The sequence below is a fragment of the Argiope bruennichi genome, chromosome 7 (genome assembly GCF_947563725.1).
Source record: "Argiope bruennichi chromosome 7, qqArgBrue1.1, whole genome shotgun sequence".
Classification (NCBI taxonomy): Eukaryota; Metazoa; Arthropoda; class Arachnida; order Araneae; family Araneidae; genus Argiope; species Argiope bruennichi.
Genome location: NC_079157.1, coordinates 31,951,037 through 31,964,979, shown reverse-complemented (window position 1 = coordinate 31,964,979; position 13,943 = coordinate 31,951,037). Strand labels below are relative to the sequence as shown.

General features: G+C 28.8%; 1 protein-coding gene across 2 annotated transcripts in view; it reads right to left on the bottom strand.

Annotated features, from left to right (window-relative positions):
• Window positions 1-8,483: 8,483 nt before the first annotated feature.
• The window catches only part of LOC129976103 (protein odd-skipped-related 2-like), a 172,036-nt gene continuing 166,576 nt past the window's right edge, over window positions 8,484-13,943 (bottom strand). For both annotated transcript variants that reach the window (XM_056089486.1, XM_056089487.1), the window contains 2 exons: window positions 12,288-13,095; window positions 8,484-9,191 (listed from right to left, as the gene is read on the bottom strand). In XM_056089486.1, coding sequence (XP_055945461.1) covers window positions 8,735-9,191; window positions 12,288-12,973 — 1,143 coding nt within the window. In that variant the 5' untranslated portion in view covers window positions 12,974-13,095 and the 3' untranslated portion in view covers window positions 8,484-8,734. The remainder of the gene's footprint in view (window positions 9,192-12,287; window positions 13,096-13,943) is intronic.

Sequence of the window (13,943 nt, the reverse complement as noted above, 5' to 3'; positions counted from 1 at the left end):
ATCAACTGCTGAAACTAACAAGTTGTTAGGTTCCCTCAGTATACCGAATTTGTGGATTGAACTGTTCATATACGATGAACTTACAATTAATATGCGACAGCTCAATGATTCTGAATTTGTTGAAATGCTAAATAGAATAAGATTAGGTGTGACTACACAAAAAGACCACGACTTACTCTCAACTAGATTAATAACTCTCAAATCCAATTCAAATGAAAACAGATTAATTGAAATAATTGAACACTTCTCGAAATTCCTGATGATACCGTTTGCTTATTATCTACAAAAAACATGTGTCAACAATTAATGCTTAAATCTCTTCCACATCCCGAAATAAAACTTACAGCTGTAGATAGCATAAATTGCTCCAGATACCTAACAAAAAAAGCTCGTGAATGCATAAAAAAATATGAAGACGATACTTCTATGACTGGAAGAGAACATAATTATAAAAATACGAGCAAAAGTCATGTTAAGGCGAAATATTGACGTGAGTCTAGGTTTAGTTAATGGTTCTATCGGTATAGTGCAAAAAGTAAAGGTTGATCCGGAAAATACAAAAATAATTAAGAAAATATACATTACATTCAATAAAGAACATGTTTACGAGCTTAGTCCGGTCAAAACTAAATTTGAAATTATTAATAGAGCTTATGTTCATCGCGAACAGTTTCCCATATGTATATTCTATGCTATAACTATACACAAAAGTCAGGGCCTAAGTCTAAATAATGCACTGATGGATATCGGTTCTGCAGCATTCACATACGGTCAAGCTTACGTGGCACTTCCGAGAGTTACAAGTCTGGACGGCTTACATCTAATAAATGTCGACTTTGGAAGTATTAAAGCGCAGGAATCCTCAATTTGTGAATACAACAGACTAAGAAGCCTTTACCGCCCAGACTTGTCAAAAATTGTAACATCGAAGCTTACGAGAAAAACCCATAGAGACAGGGAGTGGGCTTTGAGAAAAACTGTAACTGAAGCTCAAGAAGTAGTACCGGAAAAGAAAAAGAGGAAGACTACATACAAAAATAAGAAAAGGACTATCTACAAAAAGAAATGAGATGCCATCAAAAACATAACTTGTAAAAAAAACCAAGTCTCGCAATTCAATTCTTCTATCGTAAAAAGTTGTGAGATCCATGTTATACCAAGTCGGTCAATTTATTCAGTCCCTACTTAAGGGTCCTTCTGTCTTAAGTTATTACGAAATTAGCTTGCCTAATAACATCTTATAGTGACCATATCAATATTAAAAATCTTTTATGGTTTAAATAAATAGATTGACTTGGCAATCGCACTAAACAATCTAATTTAATATAATATGTTAATGTAATCTAATTTAATGTAAAGATACATTGTGTTTTCATGCGATGGCCAAGTCAATCTATTTATTTAAACCATAAAAGATTTTTAATATTGATATGGTCACTATAAGATGTTGTTAGGTTAGCTAATTACGTAATAACTTAAGACAGAAGGACCCTTAAGTAGGGACTGAATAAATTGACCGACTTGGTATAACATGGATCTCACAACTTTTTACGATAGAAGAATTGAATTGCGAGACTTGGGTTTTTTTACAAGTTATGTTTTTGATGGCATACTACATATACAAGAAAGTAAATATTAAAATGGTTTTATCGGAATGCTTAGTTATGGATGGTTTGACTTGGGGTTAGAAAAGACACATTTGAAATCGTTGGTTTTAATAATCAAAAGGCATCTCAGTCGATTAAAAAAATTAGTTGGATATGCTGTTATATGGTAATTAACAGTGCAGTCAAAATGTGTCAAACAAAAGTTGAGTTTACAAATGGTTATCTTCAGTTTGTACTGTTAATAAGATAGTTGAACTGGATATTTATTTTTTTAATAGCTGTATGATTTTATGGGATTATCCCCGTTAGAAATGTTTGTATACCAATTAACGAAACATAATTAAGGCAAGCAAAATAATATGGCGTTGATGTCAGACAATATAAAGAAATCATATGCATGAGGTTACATCTAACCGATTTATCTGAAGTCAAATATTACCAATATTCCTAGCCAACTAGTTTATCACTTGAGGCGACTAGTAAATAAATAAAGCATTAATTTTTTCCCCCATCAGCCTTTTATAGATTTTATTTTTCATTGCCCATAAAATCAATGTTGCAAGACAAGTACACATCGCTCAATGCAGTTTTAGTACATTTCCAACAAAATAGATGGCGCTAGCTACTAATAGATTGATTTGGAATGCATTCATAGTGAAATCGGTAACAACTCCTGTAAATAACGCATTGCAAAAAACCAAAGAATGTATCTACGTGCTATATTTTGTACAGTCTTGAAAAAAATAAACAGATTATTATGATGTCAATGAGAAAAAAAAAAAAAAAAAAAAACTGATGTCGATGAAAATAGCAGAAAGGAGTAAGTTTATTTAGATTTAAAAAAACTGATTAACCGAATTAATTAACGTAGTTAATTAATTAGTATTTGAAATTCTTTCATTACGGAAATTAAAATTATATATATATATCTACCTTTCTATTTCATTGAGATTTTAAAAATCATGATTTAGACTGATTTTTAACATGAAGATTCATTTTTAATTCCAATCAATACATGATTTTTTTAAATTGGAAATCTAAGCATTTGATTAATTTTCAAAATATTTTAAAATATGCTTCTGTGGTTGATCCCTTCATAGATATTACCTAGAGAATTTTTTATTGTGAATAAATACATTCGTTCTTGTATTTTAAAGTGAAATTTCACTTCAATAGTAAGAAACTAATTCCCCTTATGATTTTTTAAAATCTTTGTATTTATCAGATTTTATATAAAGCAGGTTATTTTATTTTCAGGTAAAAGTGATTATTAATCACATAGGAAATTCACTAAACTAAGAAGTACTTTTTGTTTATAATAAATATATTAAACATTTATTTTTAAATAATTTTCAGCAATATTTTATTCAGATCTATAGAATAAATAAGTTTAGAATTTTAGATTACAGAAATAAAGGCGAATTCCCGGACGAAAACTCATTTGGCGCCATCTGGTGAAATAGCTGCACGGTGATAAGTCCAGCACGAGAATTAACATTAATTTTTCTTTATTTCATCAGAATATTGAAAAAAAAATATATATATATTTTCTTTTCTTTTGTACGAAGTTTATATGACAATGCATTGTACTCGTACGAATAATTGGCCACTGTAAAGAAAAAGCAGCGGAAGTGGTCTCCTCCAAACTTTCTCGCATACTCTCTTATAAAGATGTTATTCCAGAAAATACCTTGAACAGGATTGGCTTACAATAGTTACGAAATATTAACTTTTGGTGAGAAATTAGCATTTTTACTGACTCTTGTCATCTTTGGCGAATTTGTTGGCATTAATGCTTGGTATGCATTCAGTAATTTCTGAAAATCGAATTTGTGTTTTGGATACATTTTTCTCAATCGATTGAAGCAAAGAATAGACACGAAATTACATTTATAGTCACAAAATCCCATACCAAACTTAAAATATTTTTGTTTTTGAATTATCACGTTTACATGTTTCTGAAAGTACAGACAGACAGACGGCCTACCTTTTGTTGGAGTTGGTTCAAAGTTTGACAGTTGTCTAATTGTAGATGTCAGATCTGTGTAACCGAATTTTATCCATTTAACTTGTTTCGTTTTTGAATTATTGTGTTAACTTATATTCGAACAGCCGGAAGGACGGACTTTCACTGAACAGATTTCACTCAAAATTTGACAATATAAAAATTTTATGTAAAGACCGTGTATCAAATTTCATTGGTCTAAATCAAAACGTTTTTAAGTTATCTTTGTCACAGACAGATGGACATTTTTTTAAATTTCATTTTTCGAACTCAAGGAGAGAAGACGAAATTTTGATAAAGAGATTCGACAAAATCTCGAATTCGAATTTTTTTGGCGATTTATATACTTTTTTGTATACTACGAAGACTAGAAAGTAAAAAAAAAAAAAAGAAGGGGGGAAAAACCCAATGAAAAATGGTTATATGAATCATGGAAAATGATCATGAAACTGATTAATCAACAGAGGCTCTGATGGGCACTACAGATGTTGTCTGGATTCCAAATTTCTAAACTTAAATTATATACAAATATGGTCCCATTCAAAGCGAGTCTTATTGCTCCGACAGAAAAAGTAAATATTAATTTTATTGACTTTGTTCTTGTGGCGGTCGTCTGACTGCTATTTAATTTAGATTCAAATAATTAAATTTCTGTGATTCATTTTGGACTTCATTTTGGAAGTCTTTTGTCATGAAATTTCATTTATCTACCTCAAGAGATTTTTGAATTACAGACAAACAGCCTTAATGCCAAAAATATGTTTTTCCGACTCAGGTAGGTCCGAAACGAAGAGTTTCATCAAAATCTCGAATTTGAATCTCGATTACAATACATTCTCTATACTTCGTATACGGTAAAGATATAATGAAATATGACATATTGAAGAAACCATAAGTAATGTTTATATTTTTATCGAATTGGAAAATAAATAATATCAAAGTACACATATTATAAGAATAATATACAAACCTAGGTTCGTTTCAAAGTTTGTGAAATTGAAAAGCTTTGAAGTTTTTAACAAATGCTAAAAGTTTGTATTTGTCTGCAAGAAATGAAAGTTTATCTCAGCATTTTAAATATACTTAAAGAAATTAACGATTGTTTGCAAATATTTTTCTTTCAATTAAATAAAAACAACGCTTTATTTATCCTTTGATTTTTCATTTATATTGTAGAAAAAAAATTGTCTGCTTTTCTTAATTAATATTGGAACTATGATGTATATTTGAGCATTTAAATATTTCAATTATATACAGTGGCTCAAAAAATAGAGAGGACACCTTACTTTTACTTGATAAATTCGACTTTCAATATAAATAACACATTACCGGGAAGTGCAAACATGTTTTTATTTTTACACATAACAAATGGTTTCATTTAGAGTAAAAAGAAAGAAAAATCAACGAAAAACTTCTAAATTGAAAAGTTTCAGAAGCATTTTAAATAAACATACGAAGAAGTTTGCCTCAAAAAATTGAGAATACACCAATGAAATTTCTGTAATATCTCCCATAGAAAGAACGTGTCAGTATTTAGTTACATGTCTTTTGGCTTTTATAATGGCCTCTAAACGTCATGGTACCGATTCGACTAATTTTTGGTGGTATCTGACATTTTACCATACTCTTCTTGAAACACTTGTTTTAAATGGGTTTTGTTTCTAATTTTGTGTTTTTGGACCACTGCTTCGAGTGTGGCCCACATATATTCAATGGTATTGATGTCGGGTTACTGTGGTGGTATGTGTAATTGCCGTTTACATTGAAAAAGACACCATATTTTGACGTTACGTGCATTCTGTTTGGGGTCGTTGTCCTACCATAAAATGAAATTTCCATCTGAACCCAAATTTTTGGCACTTTTCCTTAGATTGCTGCGAAGTATATCCAAGTAAACCATATCGTTTATAATGTCATCTATAAAAATGAAATATCCTATCCCGGATGAAGCCATGCAACCTCAAATCACGACGAAGTCACCATCATGTTTAACTGGAGGATGTAAATTTTTTGAATCCAAAGCAATATTAGGCTTTCTCCATACTGTCACGATGACTGTCACTGCCAAAAATATTGAGTTTTCTGCGTATGTTTATTTAAAATGCTTCTGAAACTTTTCAATTTAGAAGTTTTTTCGTTTATTTTTATTTTTTATTTTTACTCTAAATTAAACCATTTGTTATGTGTAAAAATAAAAACATATTTGCACTTCCCGGTAATGTGTTATTTATATTGAAAGTCGGATTTATCAAGTAAACGTAAGGTATACTCTCAAGTTTTTGAGCCTCTGTATATTAATTATAGTAAATAGACATTCATCATCAGTTTAAAAAATATTCTTTAGCGTTATTGTATTTATTATTAACTGCAGGTGTTTGACAAATTTATAAATTTAATAATTTGGTATAGAAAGTAAAATTATTTTTTGCTAAATTGTTTAATTTTTTTATTAAATTAAAAAAATATTTATTGCGATTAAATAATTTTTGCAATAATATAATTATTAAAAATTATTTATTAATTATTTTATTGCGAAATTGTTCAATTTTTTTAATTAAAATTTTGAAAAATATAAAAATTACGTCTTGAAGCCTTAGTGGAAAGTTTCAAAATACTTCATATTTTATTATTTTCAAGGAATTGAATTGTAATGGGTTAAGATAAAAATGTTGAGCTTCTATGAAACAATTTAATTTCGAACGATAAAAAAAGTAGTTTTTTTTTTCATTTAATGTGTTAATTTATTTTTGAGAAAAAATTAAACGAAAACAAGATTGAATTCATTTTCCCCCTTAATGTGGTGATATATTTTTGAAAAAAAAATGGTAACCAGATTATTACATAGCATTAATTTATTGGTCATAATAACAGCAAAACATATATTGTTACAGATATATTTTGAATTATAAAACTGCTCTACATAAATTTTACAATATCATTCGTCAAATGAATGCTCATATTTACAAAATACACAATACCATAAAAGATTTAGTTCGATTTTGATACAAGCACTAAAACTCACATGATTTTCAAACTCAATTTAGAATAATACTTGCAATGGAAAAATTTTGTTATTTGTAAACGAATTAGAAGAAAAGATTTTTTCTTCTTTTATTCAGTACTTAAATAACTTTATAATCAAGCGAAATATTTCGTTCTTTTTTAAAAATTGACATTAAAAATAATAAATTCAAACAACTGACATCAGAAAATGTTCAGCTATTTATGAGTGCTAAAGATGTTAACATCACATATTAAAATTATTCCACAAAACATCTTTTATATTTATCTTTTCCTTATATCGCGAATCAACCCATTTCTATTTGAAATAATATCATTTTAATTTTTGATTACGCTACACATCTTAAAAACAAAAAAGAAATAAAAGCGTAAGATAAAGTGTGATTGATACATATTTATTTTTATCAGGTGATTATAAAGTTGCATGAATTTACACCAAACATCGTAAAAGAGAAAACATAACATGCATTTTTGTTTGCATTTAATGCATTCAATAATTTTAAAATTATTGCTTTTCGAAAATTTATTATTTGTAAATTGAAACTATTTTTAAAAAAATTCATTGCAGCTACATGCATTGTATAAATATTCGAAAAGATTAATCGTCTGCTTAAGAACAATTAATTTACCAAAAAGGAAAGTTCTTTTAATCAACATCACTCGAATATATATACTTAATTTGAGTTAAATAAATACTTTTTATGAGAATATGATTAATATTTCTAACATGGGAAAAATTATCGTCTGTAAGTTGAAACTAAGTTTTTTTTTTTTTTTTTAATTTGAGGTTTATAATGGATAAAATAATAATTATTTTTAAAAAAACGATAAAGACATTATATTATCGTTTTGTATTAAAAAAAAGATATTTAAAAAATAATTATCGAGACTTTATTATGCTATACTAAAATTATTTTGTCTATAGAAAATTTTTACATGACAGCTAATGTCTTTATTTGGAAAAATACTTTTATAAATTAATTTTGTAATTCGTTTTATTATAAAGCCTTATATATTTATTTGAACATTATTGCATGTTTAAAAGATATAAATATTCTCTTAAATTATCGTCTGCTGTTACAAAAAAAAAAAAAAAAAAAAACGAATTTGATTTCGTCAAAAAACATTTCATTTTTGATGACATAATAATGTATTTTCTTTGTTAATGAAATCTTTTTTCTTTGTTAATGAAATTTTTCTATAAAACAGAAAAAAGTTTTTAGAAATAAAGTAAGCATTTTCATTTTTTAAATAAGAATTTTCCAAGTAAACATTTTTATAATAGGAAAAATACTTCAGAAGATTAAGCCGCAGGATGTTCCATTGTTATTTCCGTTTGAGATAAAGCTCGTTTTTTTTTTCTGCTATTATTCACTGCAGACTTCATTTCCAGTTAAATTAATAACCATGATATATTTTAAATGTTCATTGGTGCAAACTTTTCTCCAAAATTCTGAGATTAATTGTATTTTATTCATAAGATGAATCAAACAATGTGCTTTCTTTTTGAATTTACAATTTTTATTTTTCCATCACGGACACATAATTGAATATTTATGAGATTATAGATTATAAGTATTTTATGAATTATATGTTACAACATTCTTAATTTTATATTTTCAAAAAATTTCTCATGTTAAAAATATTTTTCCGAATCCTGATTAATTCAAATCCTGATGTGTGATTACAATAATAATTATACATGAATATAGTAATTTTTGTGTTCAAATTTTTTCAATTCAATTTTTGCATTTCAAACATTTTATTTTAATACATTTAAAAGAAATTTTTTAAAAAAGAAAAGAAATGTAGGAATGTGTTTACTAAAACAATTTTATATTTCACTCGCGATAATATTCATGTTTCCTTAGCATGTAATAAATTAGATGAGAAAGCCATTTAACTAAAATAATTAGCAAGAATTAAAACGTCATATACATTCATATAAAATAAACTTCTAGGATTTGTGTGTTTTAAACCACTTTCATGAGCATAGTCATAAAACTGACAAATAAATAATTTGATGTGGTTACAGGAATTTTGCAAATCACAAAACTTGCTTTTCATAGCAAAATCACACGAAAAACACGTCGCAATAAATTTAATTTTCAACGTCCACAATTTCATTTTCACACGTTGATGAATCACTGTCTTCATCATCATCATCAAAGCCTGGATCCTGATCACCACTCTCCAATCCAGAATCACAGATACTCGAGGGAGATGCAGGAGTGCCATCTATTGGTGTACAACTGAATGACGAACTGTTATTATTCTCGCAACCGCCACTGGAGGCGTGCGTGAGTGTGTGACGTCGGAGATCACAATTTCTCCTGAATTCTTTGCCACATGATGAGCAGTTATAAGGTTTAATATCCGTGTGAGTTAAGAGATGAGTTTTTAAATTGCTACGTTGATTGAAGGTTCTGCCACAAGTAGCACATTTGTGTGGAGAATCTTCCATGTGTAGAATTCGGTGAACTGCTAGTGTTCTTGATTGGCAGAATCCTTTTCCGCAATCAGTGCATTTAAAAGGTTTTTCTTTTGAATGAATATACCTGAAAAAGAAATCAATTTTTTAAATTTTTTAAAAAGAAATTACATTTTTAAATTTATTGAATGATTTTAAAAAAATTAATGATAATTAAATTCTACCGATAAAATTACATAAAAATTCATGTAATAAAGAAAAATGTTCATCATATATTTATGTAATATTTTGTTTTGAATAATACCATTTAATAAATAAAGAGTTAATTTGATTGATGAAAAACAATAACCTTATAAAGCAATAAAGTATAGGAGAAATAAATTGCATTTAATCACTTAAAAAATGCTATTTGAATAACATAAATCCCATCTGACACAGACAAAAGTTTTGACAATATCCCGATAAATCGGTTTTACAAACCTGCATTATGATTGCTACTTCTGCTTTAAATGGCTCGATATGATACTGAATGAATCATTTGTATAACATCATGTTCGAATCACTTAAGTAGTAAATGGAATATTGTTTTATGGATTCATTACATGAACTATAAATATATTCAATGCTTTTGGATCTTCGAGTTATATCTGTAATTCTGTTAAATGTTGAAAGTTAGTAAAAAAAATAAAAGATTATAAAAATTTTTTTTAATGTTTAAAAGAAGTCAAGAATATATATATATATATATATATATATATATATATATATATATATATATATATATATATACAATAAAAATATACAATATTACATTATTACAATATTAAATAAATATACATTAAAAATATACAATATACCTTAATACATAAAGTTGTTTGTTTAAGCTTCTAAGTTAAATAAAAGTTGCAAAGTAAATATAATATTATCTTTATTAGTCAATTACATATAGTATATGTAGGAGTAAAAAACTGAAAGCTTAATTAAGATATTATTTTGATTTCAAAATTTCAAATTATGCTCAATTTTAGTAGTCAAATTTTATTAATCCCATCGATAATTTGTTTTGTTTAAATCAGATAATTAGCAATTTCTTAAATGATAGATGTGAACAACCAGTGCGTGAAAAATTTCCATAAAATATATGTATTACAAAATGCAGCAATATAATCTTCTTAACTAATTAGTATCGTGGCGCCATCTACAGTATAACCTATAGACTAAATGCTTCTCAAAACTATATTTACAGTATCATTTTATTTAAAAAAATATTCTAATTTTTGTTAAAAAAAAACAGTTAATAGTGCTCAAAATCTAAGATTTCAATTACATTGATATTTTTTTGAAGCAAAAAGGAGACAATCATTAATATGTGATAAAAAGCAGTTACTTACGAATTATATTAAATGCTAGAGTTGTGGCGCCATCTTTTGATTGTTTAAAGCATTAAGCTTTTTTGAATATGAACAGCATTCGCTTTAAAATTCTCATAAGTATTATACAAATCATTCGTACTGTTAAACAATTTGACTGCAGTTTATTCAAATTACCATAGCATGAATTAAAATCAAAAGTCTTTTTTTTTACCACTATTAAAAGTTATTTGTTACTTCGCTCGAATTAATTAATGAATTCCTTGGACAAAAATTTTATGAAAGAAATAAACGTGTGTGTCTTCTGTTTTTTAAAATCGCAGTCTAATTATTAAAAAAAATGCATTATGGTTTCAGTAGCATTAGAATAAAAGAAAGACCATGCATATCATCTTGTTAATAATAAACAGGTCTCTTCTTTTTTTCTCGTAGTCTGCTTGGACATAAATAAAATTCAGTGGAGTCAATTTATGCTTTTCTGTTTTTGGAATCTATTAAGCATTATATATGGACTAAAAATGCAACACAAGCTAAAGTTTAGGTAAATGTTACACCGTGTGTTGTTAAATTTGTCATTTAACTCAAGATATGTAAGCTGATTCCATAATTTTAAAATAAAAAAAAAATGCAGCTACTTTCAGTAAATGTATTGTATGAGTATGAGTGGTCTCTTTGAAACTTTCTCACAGATTCTTGAATAAGAATACCTTCACTCTCCGCCGCTGCATTAAAATGGGCATGGGCCATTGTGATTCTTGTACAAGAATATTTTATGCTTCATAATGTAATTATTAGAACTCTCATTTTTTAATCTTTTCTTTAAAATGATTGAAGCCAAAATTTGGTGCAGAACTGCAATTTTAGTAAAAAGAATACATATAAAATTTCATTTATCTCAGTAATTGTGCTTTTGATTTATCGACTTTGCATTTATGCCAATGTACAAATTGGTCGACTTTTTCGCGTATTTGATTCAAAACTTGATATGAATCGATACTTCCGATTCTATAATTGTGTACCAAATTCTATTCCAAATTTTTTATTTTTTATAGTTATCGAGTTCACTTGCCGATAGATGAATTTACTGTGAATTGATTTTGTTAAAAATTTGAAGGAAATCTACAATTTGATATCAAAATAACGCACACTTTGCATCCATTTAGCTCAAAGCATTTTTTAATTATAAAATTTACAATCATAATTCCAAACTGCGTTTCGTTGGACACAGAGAGATCTGAATCTCAAAATTTTGAATTGTCTTAGTTTGGAATCTTTGTATTTTTCATATATGAAAGATTTAAAAGTGATGTTACATTTAAAGTTTATGAAGTAAACAATTAAAATAAATAAATTATCTGACGGAATAGTCTGAAAAAAAAAAACGTTTTAAAGTTCATAAAGTAAACAATTAAAAAGTTCAGACCGATAGATGTTCAACCTCTTGTTGGATTTGGTTCTACACGATAGATGGGAAATCTGTGTACTGAATCTTATCTATTGAGTTTTCTTTGTTTTGCAATTATTCTGTCAACTTATATTCAAAGTCGATCGTATTATCATTCAGACAACCTATATAATCGAACTGGCCAGATAGACTTAATCTGATTAGATTTTCCACAAATTCTGATAGAATTCTACAAATTTGGCGGGAAAAAACATATACACGAAATTTCATGCTTCTAACCAACATGTTTTTGAGTAATCTTTGACATAGATAAACATATTGCCAAAAAATGTTTTTTTTTTTTTTTTTTTTTTTAAAGATGAGGATGTTCTAAAATGTGGAGATTTGTCAAATTCTCGAAGTCTGTGCTTTCTCTATACTTCATATACGGTAGAAAAAAAGATCTTACCTGTGATCTCTCAAATGATCTTGTCTTCTGAAGGATTTGTGGCATATGTCACAAGTATACGGTCTCTCGTCTGTGTGAGTTCTTTCGTGGATGAGAAGATTGTAAGATTTAGTGAATCTTCGCTGGCAGAACTTGCATATGAACTCCTTCCTGGGCCTTGATGTTCCATTTGGTGGTATTGCTGTAGCTCTCGTGTTTGGGAACCTGGACGGCATTCCCAGAGGACACCATGGTGCTACTACTGTCCCGAAAGGATCACTTGGGGGACCACCAATGCCACCAGGAAAAGGTACATCAGAACTTGTTGCCGATTCAGCCAATCGCGCAAAGTCAAATCTAGCTTTGAATCGATGACTTGCTGCCAAGGATGATTCTAGAGGGTGTGGTTGAACTCCAGAGCTGCAGAGTACTGGGGATGATGGCAGGTACATTGCAGTGTCCGCCGTTGCATAGGAGGGAGTGTACTGTTCATGGTAAGTGGGCAAGTGACACACATTTTGAGTGATGGGTGTCACAGGTATAGGTCCCTTAGCGAAAGGTGTGCTATAGTATGTCCCGATGAGTTCTGGAGCTGGAAAATTCAGTGAGTTCTGGGCTTGGCCATGAGTTGCCACGACATGGCTCACTCCCAACTGGGATGGATGGTACACTATGTGTGACCAGGGGTCAAGTGAAGATGGATGCATGGGGACTAATCAATGACGTTTATTTCTCCCTTCAGAGTACTCTGTGATACCGTGGAAGTGATGAGTAATAATGGCTATTGATGTAATGTTGCTCGGAAACAAGAAGGTATCTAATTTTTTATCTGAAAAAAAAAAGAAATGACATACTTGTTAAATTTTAATTTAAACATTAGAAAATTATGTAGATCTAAATGAAGACAACGCAACAAAACAATACGTCGAAGATATATCGTAATATCTAACTAAAAAATTCCGAATATAATAACTTATTCTGGATGCCCTTTCTTTCTTTTGGCACAGAATATCCCCGAACTTGGAATCTCTAGGATTCCCTGTCGGTTGAAAGGATATACGTGGAAGTATTTATTAAGATAAAAAAATACACAAAAAGACATAAAATATCATCAATACACATAAAAAGACAAAAAAATATCATCAATACACTTAAAAAGTAACTATATACAATATCATAATGATGAAGGAGGTGTTCGGTGGGGAGTATGAAGAGATGAAATCTTTTGAAGTTAATATATTCCGGAGAAGAGCTTGGTTGAGAAATGAAACGAAAATTATCAATTTCTCGTTCTGTTGTAGGAACCGCACAAGATTTCTAATTTTGACCTTGGACATCTTGTTTCTCATAACGTTGGTCCACCAGATATTTTCTAGGTCGTGGGTGGGTTTTTTGAGATAAAAAGATGTGGTGAGAGGGCAGCTAGTGGCATAATGAAGGGGATCGCCTACTTCGCCGCAGCCCCATTGATCAGATCCTTTAATATGGAATCTCTTGAAATAGGAAGGGAAAGGGCCATGGCCAGTTGCAAAGATAATGTCAAGCCTATTCCAAGATGATGGGTTTTTGCCTCAATAAGCGGTCAATAAACCACAATCAGAATGCGGATATGTTTCTGATTTCACATAAAACAATACAGACAGTGGTGTATATATATATATATATATATATATATCG